Raw genomic sequence first — 14,326 nt, forward strand, 5'->3', positions numbered from 1 at the left:
CCGAAATTTACCAATTATGGGTATTCAGCTTATTTCAGGTTTCCCTCCTTAAATCAGGTCCAATAAACCCAAACCTGAAATTTACTTCTTCTTCTTTTTGCACACCCATATTCCTTACACCCTTAGAGTGACTGACTGCTGTTCAATATTAGTTTGATACAGACTCCATCTACACATGTAGAAGTGGGGAATGTTTAAAAAAATGGGGGGTCCCCATGGGTTGAGGGTCCTAGGGGTATCAGGGGTAACAGACAACCAATTATCTTCATTCCATCCTCCAGCTTTTCATTACTAATGACATAAAATAATGTCAACAGATTAAAAAATCCCATCTACAGGTAAGACATTTTATTGATTAAACTTCACAGGTCCATTACCTAGCAATAATCATTCCCTTATTTTTCAAGGTGGGGTTGTTCCTTTAGTCATTTCTACTGTCTAGAAATATTTGTTGCAATCTTTTTTTTAAAAAAAATCATTCAAATAAAGGACTATAGTCTGGCGGGTTCTTTGTCTGGCTGCAAGGGTCCAGTAGCAACTCTCCACCTGAGGATGTGATTATTTCTTCCTAGAAAGATAAAATAAATGGCATCAGCAGCATGAAAATAGATTGTATTGACTGTGATTGTAGGATGCAACCATAAACCAGACTAACTGTGCAATCCTTAACAGAGTTATTCCTTATTCATTTATTTAAAACATTTATTAGCTGCCTTTCTACCCCGCAGAACTCAAGGCGATTTACAATATAAATAAACAACAATTATAAAAAATGCATACAAGACCACCGTTTAAATTTTCAATTAGGACTGCCAATAAATAAAAACTAAATTAGTCAAATGCTGTCCTAAATAACTGTCCAACTGTCTCTCGACAATGAGGGGGCGAGGCGCAACGGCCTGAGGAGATAGTTCCATAAATGTGGGGCTGCCACTGAAAAGGCCCTCTCTCAGGTGCCCACCAGATGAGCTTCTTTGATTGGTGGGACCGTCGGGAGGGCCCTCTCCCTATGATCTTAATTTCCAAGCAGGAACGTATGGGAGAAGACGGTCCTTCAGATGCCCTGGTCCCAAGCCACACAGGGCTTTAAAAGACAAAACCAACACCTTGAATTTAGCTCCGGATTCAATTGGTAGCCAATGGAATTGTTGTAGTGTTGGGGTCATATGCTCCCGGTAGCTGACCCCAACTAGCAGTCCCGCCACAGCATTGTGCACTAGCTGCAGCTTCCAAACACTTTTCAAGGGTAGCCCCAAGGACAGCACATTGCAATAGTCCAGTCTAGATGTAACGGAGAGCCCCGTGGCGCAGAGTGGTAAGCTGCAGTACTGCAGTCCAAGCTGTGCTCACAACCTGAGTTTGATCCCGACAGAAGTCGATTTCAGGTAGCCGGTTCAAGGTTGACTCAGCCTTCCATCCGAGGTCAGTAAAACGAGCAGTCCATTGCTGGGGGTAAAGTGTAGATGACTGGGAAAGGCAATGGCAAACCATCCCGTAAACATAGTCTGCCTAGTAAACGTCAGGATGTGACGTCACCCCATGGGTCATGAATGACCTGGTGCTTGCACAGGGGACTACCTTTACCTTTAGATGTAACTAAGGCTTAAAAGGTTGTAAATCTTCTTAGGATCGCACTCAAAATCCCACTGATTTCTCAGAGTCCTACATTAGATGATGTGTTAATTTAGAGTGAGTTTTGATAGTTGGGGATGTGGAATGGTGTGGTATAGCCCAATTTCATCAAATATCGCAAGCTAAGCAGGACTGGTACTTCGATGGGGGACCCTGAATATTTCAAAAAATCTGGAAAAAGGTGATTTGCAATATCAGCTTTTTCCAGATATTTTGAAAATGTTCAGGTTTATTCAGCCGAGTCCAGCATTCTGTTCTGCACCACCTGCTGCCTCCAAATTTCATGTGGACAGCCAGCAGGTAGTGAGGGGGAGAGGGTAAAGGAAGTTCAAAAATGGTGGCAGGGCCAAAGTGGCCACAAAAAATTCGGCATTATTCGAGATCCACTTTTCAGCTCCTTTAAATCACTGCCATTTTTTTCCTGTAACACCCCCCCCCCGCGCGCGCCCGAAAATACAGATTAGGTATTTGGGGGGGGGGGGTTGGTTCAGCTTTAGCAGAATGCACACTCCCAGAAGGTGTGTGGGAAGATACTCGCACTGTAATCCCTTGTTGAATTACTGGATATCCATCGATTTCACTGGGTTGAGGAACAGTTAAAACACTTAGGGCTGTTTAGCTTGGAAAGAAGGCGGTTAAGGGGAGAAATGATAGAGGTCTATAAATTTATGCATGGTATGGAGAGAGAGGAGAAGGAGAAGCTTTGCTCCCTCTCTCATAATACCAGAATGCGGGGTCCTCCGCTGAAGCTGGAGGGGGAGAGAGTCAAAACAGATAAAAGGAAGTATTTGTTCACACAATGCAGAGTTAAACGGTGGAACTCCCTGCCCCAGGATGTGGTGATGGCTGCCAACTTGGAAGGCCTGAAGAGGGGAGTGGACATGTTCATGGAGGAGAGGGGGTATTCATGGCTACTAGTCAAAATTGATACTAGTCATGATGCACACCTATTAACTCCAGTATCAGAGGAGCATGCCTATTATATTAGGTGCTGTGGAACACAGGCAGGACAATGCTGCTGCATTTATCTTGTTTGTGGGCTTCCTAGAAGCACCTGGTTGGCCACTGGGTGAACAGACTGCTGATGGACCTTGGTCTGATCCAGCAGGGCTTTCCTTATGTTCTGAGTGGGGTACCTCTACTTAGGGCTGCACTGGTAATTGTTCGTCCCAGCAGAAAGAGACTCACAACAGTATTTTGAATCATTTTCCATTCTGGTAGGAAACATTAGGAAATCTTTCTCCATCTACAGTGTGGTACTAACTAGTCAGAACAATATTAATTATTAACCCAGTCCTCATTCATCTTTGCCACAGGCAAAGTTTCTTTTCCCACCGCAAGCTCCTTCACCCCTATCTCATAAATCCCATTGTCTACTGTAGGTCTGCATTCGTATCTGGATCATCCGATGCTTCTACATAAACAACAATCATTTGAAACACTTTGAAGATAGATTTCTTTTCTTCAGCTTTAGCTTACAGGCCATTACTCACTGAAGAAATGATTTCTTGCCTTGTCTAGCAGATTGAGATTCCTCAAGGGAACTTAAGAGAGGTGGGGTATTTTTTCCTTTTGTTTTTTTGTTTTTGTTTAAAAGAAATATTTACAAAAGTGGAGATAAGAGGTCCATAGAAAACCCCCGAGAACTGCAAGTTGAAGGGATGAAACCTATTGAAATCAATAGCAAAACTCTGATTGATTTTCAGGGAGGAAGAGGGCAGCCTGTGCCAGGAGATCGCCAACCATGCCAAGGGCCATAAAAGTTTCCTGCTTACAGCATCTTTTCTTTTATACAACAAAAGGTTACATTCCATAGCAGGAGAAAAGAGCAAGAGTCTAGTAGCACCTTGAAGACTAACAGAATTTCTGGCAGGGTGTGAGCTTTTGTGAGTCACAGCTCTCTTCTTCAGATACCGCTAGAATGCGAGTCCATCTAGCCCAGAGAAGAAGAAAAAGGAGGAGGAGGTTTTTATATGCCGACTTTCTCTACCACTTAAGGAAGAATCAAACCGGCTTACAATCCCTTTCCTTCCCCTCCCCACAAAAAATGCCCTGTGAGGTAGGTGGGGCAGAGAGAGTGTGACTAGCCCAAGGTCACCCAGCTGGCTTCATGTGTAGGAATGGGGAAACAAATCCAGTTCACAAGACTAGCCTCCACCATTCATGTGGAGGAGAGGGGAATCAAACCCAGTTCTCCAGATCAGAGTCCACCGCTCCAAACCACGGCTCTTAACCACTACAGCATGGTTTTGTTATTTTCTACCGGAACTTCCCAGAAGAGTTTTCTTTGTTCTGGAACCAGGAGAGCCCAATCTTCCTCCATGAAGAACACAGCTATGACCTCAAAGGAAACTGAGGATCTCTTTTCCTCAGATGTGCAAAAGCCAAATTCTCTCTCCTGCCAGTAGGAATGAGGAAGAAGAAAGGCCTAGTGGAACTCCATAGTCCCCAAATTTCCATGTACTTTCAAAGCAGGAATGGAGTGGCCCGAGAAGAATGCTCTCTACCTTGGCACTATGGCACAGGCGCAAGCATTCCAGTGCGCAGTCCAGAGTCAACACTTGTCTTCGGGCCGAAGCTATGTCTATTTCAACATCCAAAGTAAATGCGTGAACACATGAAGCTGCCTTATACTGAATCAGACCCTTGGTTCATCAAATCAATATTGTCTACTCAGACTGGCAACGGCTCTCCAGGGTCTCAAGTAGAGGTCTTTCACATCACCTACTTGCCTAGTCCCTTTAACTGGAGATGTCAGGGATTGAACCTGGGACCTTCTGCATGCCAAGCAGAGGCTCTCCAAACTGAGCCTCTGCTTGGCATGCAGAAGCCCCTCCCCAATAAATGAATACATGAAGCTGCCTTATACTGAATCAGACCCGTGGTCCATCAAAGTCAGAATTGTCTACTCAGACCGGCAGTGGCTCTCCAGAGTCTCAGGCAGAGCTCGTTTACATCACCTACTTGCCTGGAACCTTTAACTGGAGATGCCGGGGATTGAACCTGGGACCTTCTGCATGCCAAGTGGATGCTCTACCACTGAGCCACAGCCCCTCCCCTACCACTGAGCCACAACACATAGCTGCATAGCCAGTGTTCAAGGGCCCGGCCTGGCACATAGGTGCCCACAGAGAACATCTGAAAGACTTCAGACATAGGAGAAGAAAAGCTTGTGGCGACCAGCACTGCCCCCTCAGAACTGCAGGGTTGTCTTCTGCTTTTCAACCTGAAAAGCTCCTGTCATTTGACATAGCAGCAGGGCAAAATGAATAAAACATCAAGGGACGTTGGGAGACCACAGCATACCCGCAGCTCTCTTTTCCTTCTAATTATTTTTTAGGCATAAAACAGAAATAGATCTTATGCCTGCCCCTTATTATACTACAGAGCTTACAGAGTGCATACAGCAAGCAAATCAACACTTGGTGTTATAGTTCTACAAACCATCTTATTCCTGTCCTTTTAAAAAAACAAAACCATATTATATTTGTTGAAGCTCTTTGCTGCCTTATAGCCCCTGTTTTCTTTTGGAACTCGAGACAGGCAATTTTAGGGCTGTTGAAAAAAAAATTCAGTATAGTTTGGCTTCGTCAAAATTCGGCCCGTTTTTATTCAGGCCGTGCCAAAGTCTGAACTCCCCCCCTTCAGATCCCCAGAAATTCGGGGGGATCCGGAGTTCGGGGGAAAATTCAGCCCCAGTGCACCTTCAGGGGGATTCCCTGAAGGCGCGCGGGGGGCCCTTTAAACAAGCCCCTCTGCGCTGTCTGCGCAGGCAGCGCAGAGGGTTTCCAGAACCCCCCCCAACCCTGCCAGGAGTCCCGGCAGGGCTGGGGGGGGGGCTTTAAATAGATTTGTGCCTCCCGGCCGGGAGGCACAGATCAATTTAAAGGGCCCGCTGCGCGCCTCCAGGGAAGCTCCCTGGAGGCGCTCGGCGGGTCTTCAAACAGATCTGTGCTTCCCGGCCGGGAGGCGCAGATCTATTTGAAGCCCCCCCCCCCAGCCCTGCCGGTAGTCCCGGCAGGGCTGGCGGGGGGCTGGCAAGACCCTCTGCGCAGAGGGTTTCCAGATGCCCCCCAGCCCTGCCGGGAGTCCCGGCAGGGCTGGGGGGGGGCTTTAAATAGATCTGTGCCTCCCAGCCGGGAGGCACAGATCTATTTAAAGGGCCCGCCGCGCGCCTCCAGGGAAGCTCCCTGGAGGCACGTGGCAGGTCTTCAAACAGATCTATTTGAAGCCCCCCCCCCAGCCCTGCTGGGACTCCCGGCAGGGCTGGCGGGGGGCTGGCAGGACCCTCTGAGCAGAGGGTTTCCAGACCCCCCCCCAGCCCTGCTGGGACTCCCGGCACAAGGTTTCTGCCACTCCTATCTCATGAACCAGGACAACATGCTACATGTAATCCTCTCGGTACGAGTGGTAGCCATTTTGTATGAAAAGAACAATGCATGTATTTTTCAGTATCAGGATTTGCAAATGTGTACCCTTGAAAATCTAGGTTACAGGCAGTGCTGCAAATATGTACCTTGAAAAAATCTAGGTTTTGGGCAGTGCTGCAAACATGTACCCTTGAAAATCTAGTTTTCCGGCAGTGCTGCAAGCATGATCCTCTCGGTACGAGTGGTAGCCATTTTGTGTGAAAAGAATAATGCATGTATTTTTCAGTATCAGGACTTGCAAATGTGTACCCTTGAAAATCTAGGTTTGGGGCAGTGCTGTAAACCTGTACACTTGAAAAGTCTAGGTTTCCGGCAGTGCTGCAAACATGTGCCCTTGAAAATCTAGGTTTCAGGCAGTGCTGCAAACATGATCCTCTTGGTACGAGTGGTAGCCATTTTGTGTGAAAAGAACAATGCATGTATTTTGCAGCATCAGGACTTGCAAACATGTACCCTTAAAAATCTAGTTTTCAGGTATTGCTACAAACATGTACCCTTGAAAAATCTAGGTTTCCGGCAGTGCTGCAAACATAATCCTCTCGGTACGAGTGGTAGCCATTTTGAGTGAAAAAAACAATACATGTATTTTGCAGCATCAGGACTTGCAAACATGTATTCTTGAAAATGTAGGTTTCGGGCAGTGCTGCAAACGCATACCCTTGAAAATCCAGGTTTCGGGTAGTGCTGCAAACGTGTACCCTTGAAAATCTAGGTTTCCAGCAGTGCTGCAAACATGTATCCTTGAACATCCAGGTTTCGGGCAGTGCTGAAAAATGCCTGTTTAACACAAAATGGTGATCATACATACTACATATATCACTCGTAATGTGCTGTCCCAGTACACAAGATAGGAATGCCAGAAACAAAATGCCCCAAAAGGGCTGACGTATCTGTGCATGAATTGCCTTGACTGGATTGCAACAGCCTCCTAAAGTGCTTTCCAGGCTGCATCTAAATGCACACCAACTTTTAAAAAAAGAAATACATTAGTGGATTTAATAATAGAAGCTAGACTGTCTGGTGCCTGTACTTCGGATGTCTTCTGCCTTTATTAGAGTCAGACTAACTTTTTTCCAGTGTTTGTCGTTCGAGAGCACTCAGACGGAAAAAGCACTGGAGTCAGTGGCTGGGGAGGTAAGGAAGGGGTAGCATCCCATGATGACACTATTACAGTGGCTTCCCATTTGACCGCAGACAATTAAGCAGGAGCTACCTGCTTGCTAGGGACAGAGCATAGCCTCTAGCAAGCTCGCCAAAATGGCAGCCATTGATTTTTTCCCCTCATCAGGAGACCCCCTCCTCCAATCTATTTCAGTTTGAATGTCAGAGGCTAATGGATCTGTAGCTTCTGACGGATGTCCCTGCACTCCCTCCTTCGGTGGAGGAGCTTTTCTTGTCCTCTTATTGCCGATGGTGAGCAAACAGGAAGCAAAAAGGAATGCAAAACATTTAGTTCAAGCTCAAAGCCCCCAGTTGAAAAAAGAGGTACTGCCTGTGGTTGGCCCTCAGTAGATCTTTGCCCCATGTAGGACCAGCAAGGAACAAGAAGCCTTTGTTTTCATATGCTGACTTTCTCTACCACTTAAGGAAGAATCAAACCAGCTTACAGTCTCCTTCCCCTCCCAACAGACACCTTGTGAGGTAGGTGGGGCTCAGAGAGCTCTAAGAGAGCTGTGACTAGCCCAAGGTCACCTAGCTGGCTTCATGTTGTAGGCGAGGGGAAAGCAACCCGGTTCTCCAGATTAGAGTCCATTGTTCCTAATCACTGCTCTTAACCACTACACCACCCTGGCCAGAACACACAAGGGAAGTGCAAAAATTGCACAGTCAGTAATGGAAAACTGGAGAGGTTATTCAAATTCACTCAGTTACCGCAGTTTCATGGTGGTAGAAAGTGCCGTCAAGTCGCAGCCAACTAATGGGAACCCTTGTAGGGTTTTCAAGGCAAGATACAAACAAAGGTGGTTTGCCATTGCTTACCTCTGCATAGTGACCCGGGACTTCCTTGGTGGTCTCCCATTCAAGTGCTAACCAGGGCCAACCCTACTTAGCGCCCAAGATCTGACAAGATTGGGCTAGCCTGGGCCATCCAAGTCAGGGTTCTCAATTGTATACAGATTGAAAAATTCAGCTGCTCTTTCGATGGGCTCTGAATTGTGTAGAATTAGACCAAAGTACTCTCAATATCCTTGCTATTCTTACTGTACTATAAACGTTCCATCTTCCTCTCCATGGAGGTCTACACCAAAATGTAAAACATCCCTTTGCAATTCTTGTAGGTTATCCGGGCTGTGTAGCCGTGGTCTTGGTATTTTTACACAGCTCGGATAACCTACAAGAACCAATGAACTCTGACCGTGAAAGCCTTCGACAATATCCCTTTGCAGATTGCAATGGGTTATTGAGTTGCTTCTTACCTAACCTATGACCCAGAAGTAGAAGTGGGGAGGGGCTGTGGCTCAGTGGTAGAGTATCTGCTTGGCATGCAGAAGGTCCCAGGTTCAATCCCTGGCATCTCCAGTTAAAGGGACTAGGCAAGTAGGTGATGTGAAAGACCTCTACCTGAGACCCTGGAGAGCTGCTGCCAGTCTGAGTAGGCAATACTGACTTTGATGGACCAAGGGTCTGATTCAGTAGAAGGCAGCTTCATGTGTTCAAGTGTTCAAATTCCTTTGTGTTGTCCCACCTGTGTGGACTTCGCAGGAGCTTTAGGCCCCTCTAGCCAGTTTAACAGACAACCTTTCTATATAAACTGATGTAATCCCACCCCATCCCATGGTCAGAAGAGGTCTCAAGCTCCCCTGGGTCCTATTTTCCCTATCTTATCCCAGCTAGCTTCAACTGGGTTGACTCTGGTTCCAATAAGATTTAGGCAGTTTTCACACATGCCAAATAATGCACTTTCCATCCACTTTCAATGCACTTTGCAGCTGGATTTTACTGTGTGAAACGGCAAAATCCATTTGCAAATTATCGTTAAAGTGCGTTGAAAGTGGATTGAAAGTGCATTATACAATACGTGTGAAAACGCCCATAGGCTGGGCTAAGATTTAGGTTTCAGAATGAGGGATAAGACTAGGTAGGAAGGCATGAGCTACCTGGCCGGGGAGGGGAGGGACCTAGATCCTGGGACCACTTAAATATTAATTTTGTATGTTTGATCTATCCCTTTTTCCTGCAGGCTCGTTTTTCACATCGAACAGTCTCTCTCTGAACAACTCCTCTCTCATGTTCCGCGATTGATCTGCACCCATCGCCAATACCTTGTGGAAATCAATAAGGTCAGTGAGCGTCGCATGCCGGTTGGGATCCACCCCCAAGAAGCTGTAGAAATCTCCAGAAGCATCCACCAGGAAATGTTTGAAGCCACTCTGATGGCGGTAGGACAAGGCATATCCCCAGATTTTCTCGCTGACCCGCACCAGGAAAGCTCCCTCAGATTTGTTCATCAGCAACTCTTCCGCTTCCTGACGACTAATAATACCTGACAAAATAGAACCAAAAAAAGCTGTAGTAAGAAGACTGTGGGTCCTCACAGACCTGAAAACATAAGCTCTGCCTATTCATTTGCCTTTCAGGTTAGGTATCAGATGAAGCAAGTCGTTACCTATAAAAGCATCAAACAACTCAGTCTTTAAGGCCACACAAGACATGACTGTATTCAAACGTCATAAACAAACCATAGTTCTTTGTAACGTGACTTGTCTTAGCAAGTCTTGGGGTCTTAGTAGACCAAACACTGAACATGAGTCAGCAGTGTGATGTGGTAGCTAAAAAAGCAAATGCAATCTTGGGCTGTATCAACATAGTGTCCAGATCACACAAAGTGATGGTATCACTTTACTCTGCTCTGTTAGACCTCACCTAGAGGTCTAACCAGAGCAGAGTGTTCAGTTTTGGGCAACACAATTTAAGAAGAATGTAGACAAGCTGGAACATGTCCAGAGGAGGGCAACAAAGATGGTGAGGGGTCTGGAGACCAAGTCCTATGAGGAAAGGTTGAAGGAGCTGGGTATGTTTAGCCTGGAGAAGAGAAGACGGAGAGGTGATATGATAGCCATCTTCAAGTACTGGAAGGTCTGTCATATAGAGGATGGTGCCGAGTTGTTTTCTGTTGCCCCAGAAGGTTGGACTAGAACCAACAGGTTGAAATTAAATCAAAAAAGTTTCCGTCTAGACATTAGGAAGAACTTTCTAACAGTTAGAGAGGTTCCTCAGTGGAACAGGCTTCCTCTGGAGGTGGTAAGTGCTCCTTCCCTGGAGGTTTTTAAGAAGAGGCTAGATGGCCATCCATCAGCAATGCTGATTCTATTACCTTAGGCAGTTCATGACAGGGAGGGCATCTTGGCCATCTTCTGGGCATGGAGTAGGGGTCACTGGGGGTGTGGGGGGGAGGTAGCTGTGAATTTCCTGCATTGTGCAGGGGGTTAGACTAGACGATCTGGTAGTCCCTTCCAACTTATGATTCTATGAATGAGTCCCGAATCCTCGGGTTCACTGTGCTTCCTCCTTCCTTCCTTGTGTGTATTTATTATTTATTTATTTCTGTCCTTTATGCCCCACCTTTCTCCCCAGTGGAGACTCAAAGCAACATACATTCTTCTTCTCCCCCCTCCATGTTATCCTCACAACAACTCTGTAAAATAGGTCAGAGATGAGAGCATGTAACCGCCCCAAGGCCACCCAGCAAGTTTCCATGGCAGTGGGGATTCAAACCTGGGTCTCCCAGACCCTAGTGTGACACTCTACCCACTATACCACACTGGCTCATTTACAATCATGACAGAAGATGTCTTGGTTTAGAAGGCCTTCAATCTAACTCCAGTGAGTTTCGATATTTACATTCAGGCACTGCAAGAAATTAGGGCTTTTTTTCTTTCCCAGTAACTGGGATTCAAAATAAAGATTAATCCCTGGTTTAGAATAATGGCTTCTGGGAAAGAAACAACCCCCCAGTTTGTTATGGTGCCAAACTTCAAAGTGTCAGAACAAATTAGCATTAGAGCTCAGCTTTCCTAAACCAGGAAGTCTACAGTCCTCTGAATGTGTCATGAATAAATTATGGTTGGTTGTGAAGTAGGGTTGCCATCTCTGGGTTGGGAAATACCTGGAGATTTTGGGAGTGGAGCCTGAGGAGGGCAGGGTTTGGGGAGGGACTTCAATGTCATCGAGTCCAATTGCCAAAGCAGCCATTTTCTCCAGGTGAACTCCAGGTCTTGCAAAGTGAAGGCTATGGCTTCCTTTATAGAGTTAATCCATCTCATGTTGTGTTTTCCTCATGTTGTGTTTACCTATTGCCTTCCACTTTTCCTAGCATTATTGTCTTTTCCACTCACTCTTATATTCTCATGATATGACCCCAAAAAAGCATCCCCTACATCCTGATGCTTTTAACTGGGGATGCTGGGGATGGAACCTGGAACCATCTGCATTCAGAGCAGTGTTGTGCCTAGGGTTGCCAACTCCAGGTTGGAAAATGCCTGGAGTTTTTGGTGGTGGAGCTTTCGGAGGGTGGGGTTTAGATGGGGAAGGGCATCAACAAGGTATAATGCCAGAGAGTTCACACTCCAAAGCAACCCTTTTCTCCAGGGGTGGTAATCTCTAGTTTGAAGATAAGTTGCAATTCCAGGGGATCTCCTGGCCCCACTTGGAGGTCGGCCACCCCATCTGTGCCCCAGTACAGACAGGAACATAGAGGTCTGAGTTATGAATTGAAATTACCTTGGACTAAGATAATTAGGAGCTCTAGAATGGTGTGCACCTCTAGTAAATAACATCAATATTGAGAATCGGATTAATTCTAATTGTTTTTTTCCCCATCCCCAGAAAAATATGGCAGCCTGTAAGCTCTAGCCCTGCGGCAAACCCATAAACAGATTCCAGCAGACGGCAAGTCCACGAAAGCAGTTTTATTGGTTATAATCGACAGGTTTCAGAAGCCATAATTCAGAAGGACACTAGTAAGGGGCAAAGGTAAGGCACAGGAATATATGGAAGAGCAATAGGAGATAACTGGTAACCCAGGCAACCCCCCTCCCAGAGGCAGGAAGGAGTACTTGGGATTTCCCACAGTATGGGAATCTATGTAAACACGGGGCACAGACTGGCCTTGAACAGAATAGCACAACAGCACCTGGAGGCAGCACAATCACACTACCGCATACCATCCTCATGGCTTGCTCCTGACATTCTGCCCCCCTAAAGATCCCCCTCACCCCCCCCACCGTGGGTTTGTGAGGAAAGCGGCATGGAATTCTTGTACTAAATGGGGGGCGGAGACATCACGGGCGTGCACCCATTCATCCTGGGCGGGACCAAAATGTTTCCAGTGGACTGAAGGGTACCATAGCGAATGCGAGAATCCTGTATTTTAGCCACTTCAAAATGCTCCTCCCCGCCCCACCATTTCAGGCACTTCGAGTTGTGGTTCAGGATGCCATTTCTGAGAAGGAACATACGGTTTTAACAGACTGACATGGAACACTGGATGAATCCTTCGTAGGGACTTGGGCAAGGAGAGCTCCACAGCCACTGGATTAATAATCCGGGAAATGGGGATCGGACCCACATACTTGGCACTGAGTTTATCACATGGGCGGGTGGACCGTAGGTTCTTGGTGGACAGATAGACAAGATCCCCTACTTTGTATTCCTTACCAGGGGAGCGATGTTTGTCAGCCTGAGCCTTGTACTTTCGTTTGGCTCGTTCCAGATTTTTAACCAGCCATGGCCAGGTTGTTTGAATTGAACGTACCCATCCGGCAACATCAGCTCCCCCCTCCTCCTCAGAAACCTCGATATGACCAGCGGGGCCAAACTCTTTACCATGGACAACCTGGAAAGGGCTGAACCCTGTGCATTGGTGAACCACATTATTATAAGCATATTCAGCAAACGGCAACAGGTCTACCCAATCATCATGATGGTAATTAACGTAACAGCGTAAATAGCATTCCAACACCGCATTTACCCATTCGGTCTGACCGTCCGTTTGGGGATGGAAGGCACTAGATAGTTCTTGTTCTATTCCGACCAATTTAAGAAAAGCCTTCCAAAATTTAGCCATGAAAGTTGGCCCCCTGTCCGTCACTATCTTGCGTGGAAAGGAATGGAGACGGAAGTCATGTGACACAAAGAGGCGGGCCAATTTCGGGGCAGAAGGGATAACTGCGCAGGGTACAAGATGCACCTGTTTCAGAAAAAGAACAGTTATCACCCACAGTACTGTCTTTCCCCCACCAGGGGGTAGGTCCATCATAAAGTCCATTGCAATTATTTCCCATGGTTTTTGAAGGAGTCTCTAATGGTTGTAAAAGACCAGGCGGCTTGCCCTGAGAGCGTTTGGCTGCTGCACAAATGGGGCAGCTGCGGATGAAGGAGTCCACATCCAACCTCATGCCCGCCCGCCCACCAAAATTGTCTTCGTAGCAAATGCAATGTCTTGAAAAACCCGAAATGTCCGGCGGTCTTGGCACCATGAACCAAACCCAAAACCTCCCCCCGCAACATTTCTGGAACATACAATTTAGTATTTTTGTACCAAAAGTCCCCGCGTTTAATGAGAGTAGCCGGAAGGGTCTGCGAGGACAGTTCCGCTTGATAACTGCGGAGGAGGGTCTCCTTAAAGGAATCAGTCAGTCCGTCCACCCCCTCCGGGGTTGCGTCAGCGGGCAGCGTGACCGTGGATGGAGCCGGCACAGGTGCAGGGAGCGACTGAACAGGGCACTCGAGTCGCTAAATCTCGGGGACCGTGGCTGTCGGTCGCTCAGGATGAGGAGGAAGTGAGGCGGGTGGAGCTGCTGGCTCAGCCAGACGTGAGGCTTCCCCCCCACACCAAAAGAGGCAGCGGTGGGGATCGGGTCTGAGAACGGGTTTGTACGGCCAAAGTTGGCAACAGACCTCGTTGGGCAGGGGTGAAGAGTGACTCTGTGTGCCGATCAACCTTGGTGGGATATTGGGGAAGTCTGGACAAAGCATCAGCCAGAAGGTTTTGCTTCCCTGGTACATATCTTAGGACGAACCGAAACTGGGCAAAGAAGTCCACCCAGAGCACGTGTTTCGCAGACAACTTGCAAGCCCCTGTTAGGGCCTCTAGGTTTTTGTGATCGGACCACACTTCAAAGGGCAGCTTGGAACCTTCTAAAAATTGCCTCCACACTGTCAGGGCATGCTTCACCGCAGCGGCTTCCTTTTCCCAAACGGCCCAGTTGAGTTCGGATTGAGTGAATGTTTTGGAAAAATAGGCACACGGATGTAGGTGCCCA

The 14,326-nt window shown here is 47.1% G+C and overlaps 1 protein-coding gene across 1 annotated transcript in view; it reads right to left on the reverse strand.

Annotated features, from left to right (window-relative positions):
- Positions 1–475: 475 nt before the first annotated feature.
- Positions 476–14,326, reverse strand: part of SH2D4B (SH2 domain containing 4B) — a 129,929-nt gene continuing 116,078 nt past the window's right edge. Inside the window, exons 9-10 of the mRNA XM_056850106.1 lie at positions 9,326–9,546; positions 476–568 (exon numbers count right to left, since the gene is read on the reverse strand). Of these exons, the coding sequence (XP_056706084.1) occupies positions 476–568; positions 9,326–9,546 (314 nt within the window). The remainder of the gene's footprint in view (positions 569–9,325; positions 9,547–14,326) is intronic.

This window comes from Euleptes europaea, chromosome 5 (assembly GCF_029931775.1).
Source record: "Euleptes europaea isolate rEulEur1 chromosome 5, rEulEur1.hap1, whole genome shotgun sequence".
NCBI lineage: Eukaryota > Metazoa > Chordata > Lepidosauria > Squamata > Sphaerodactylidae > Euleptes > Euleptes europaea.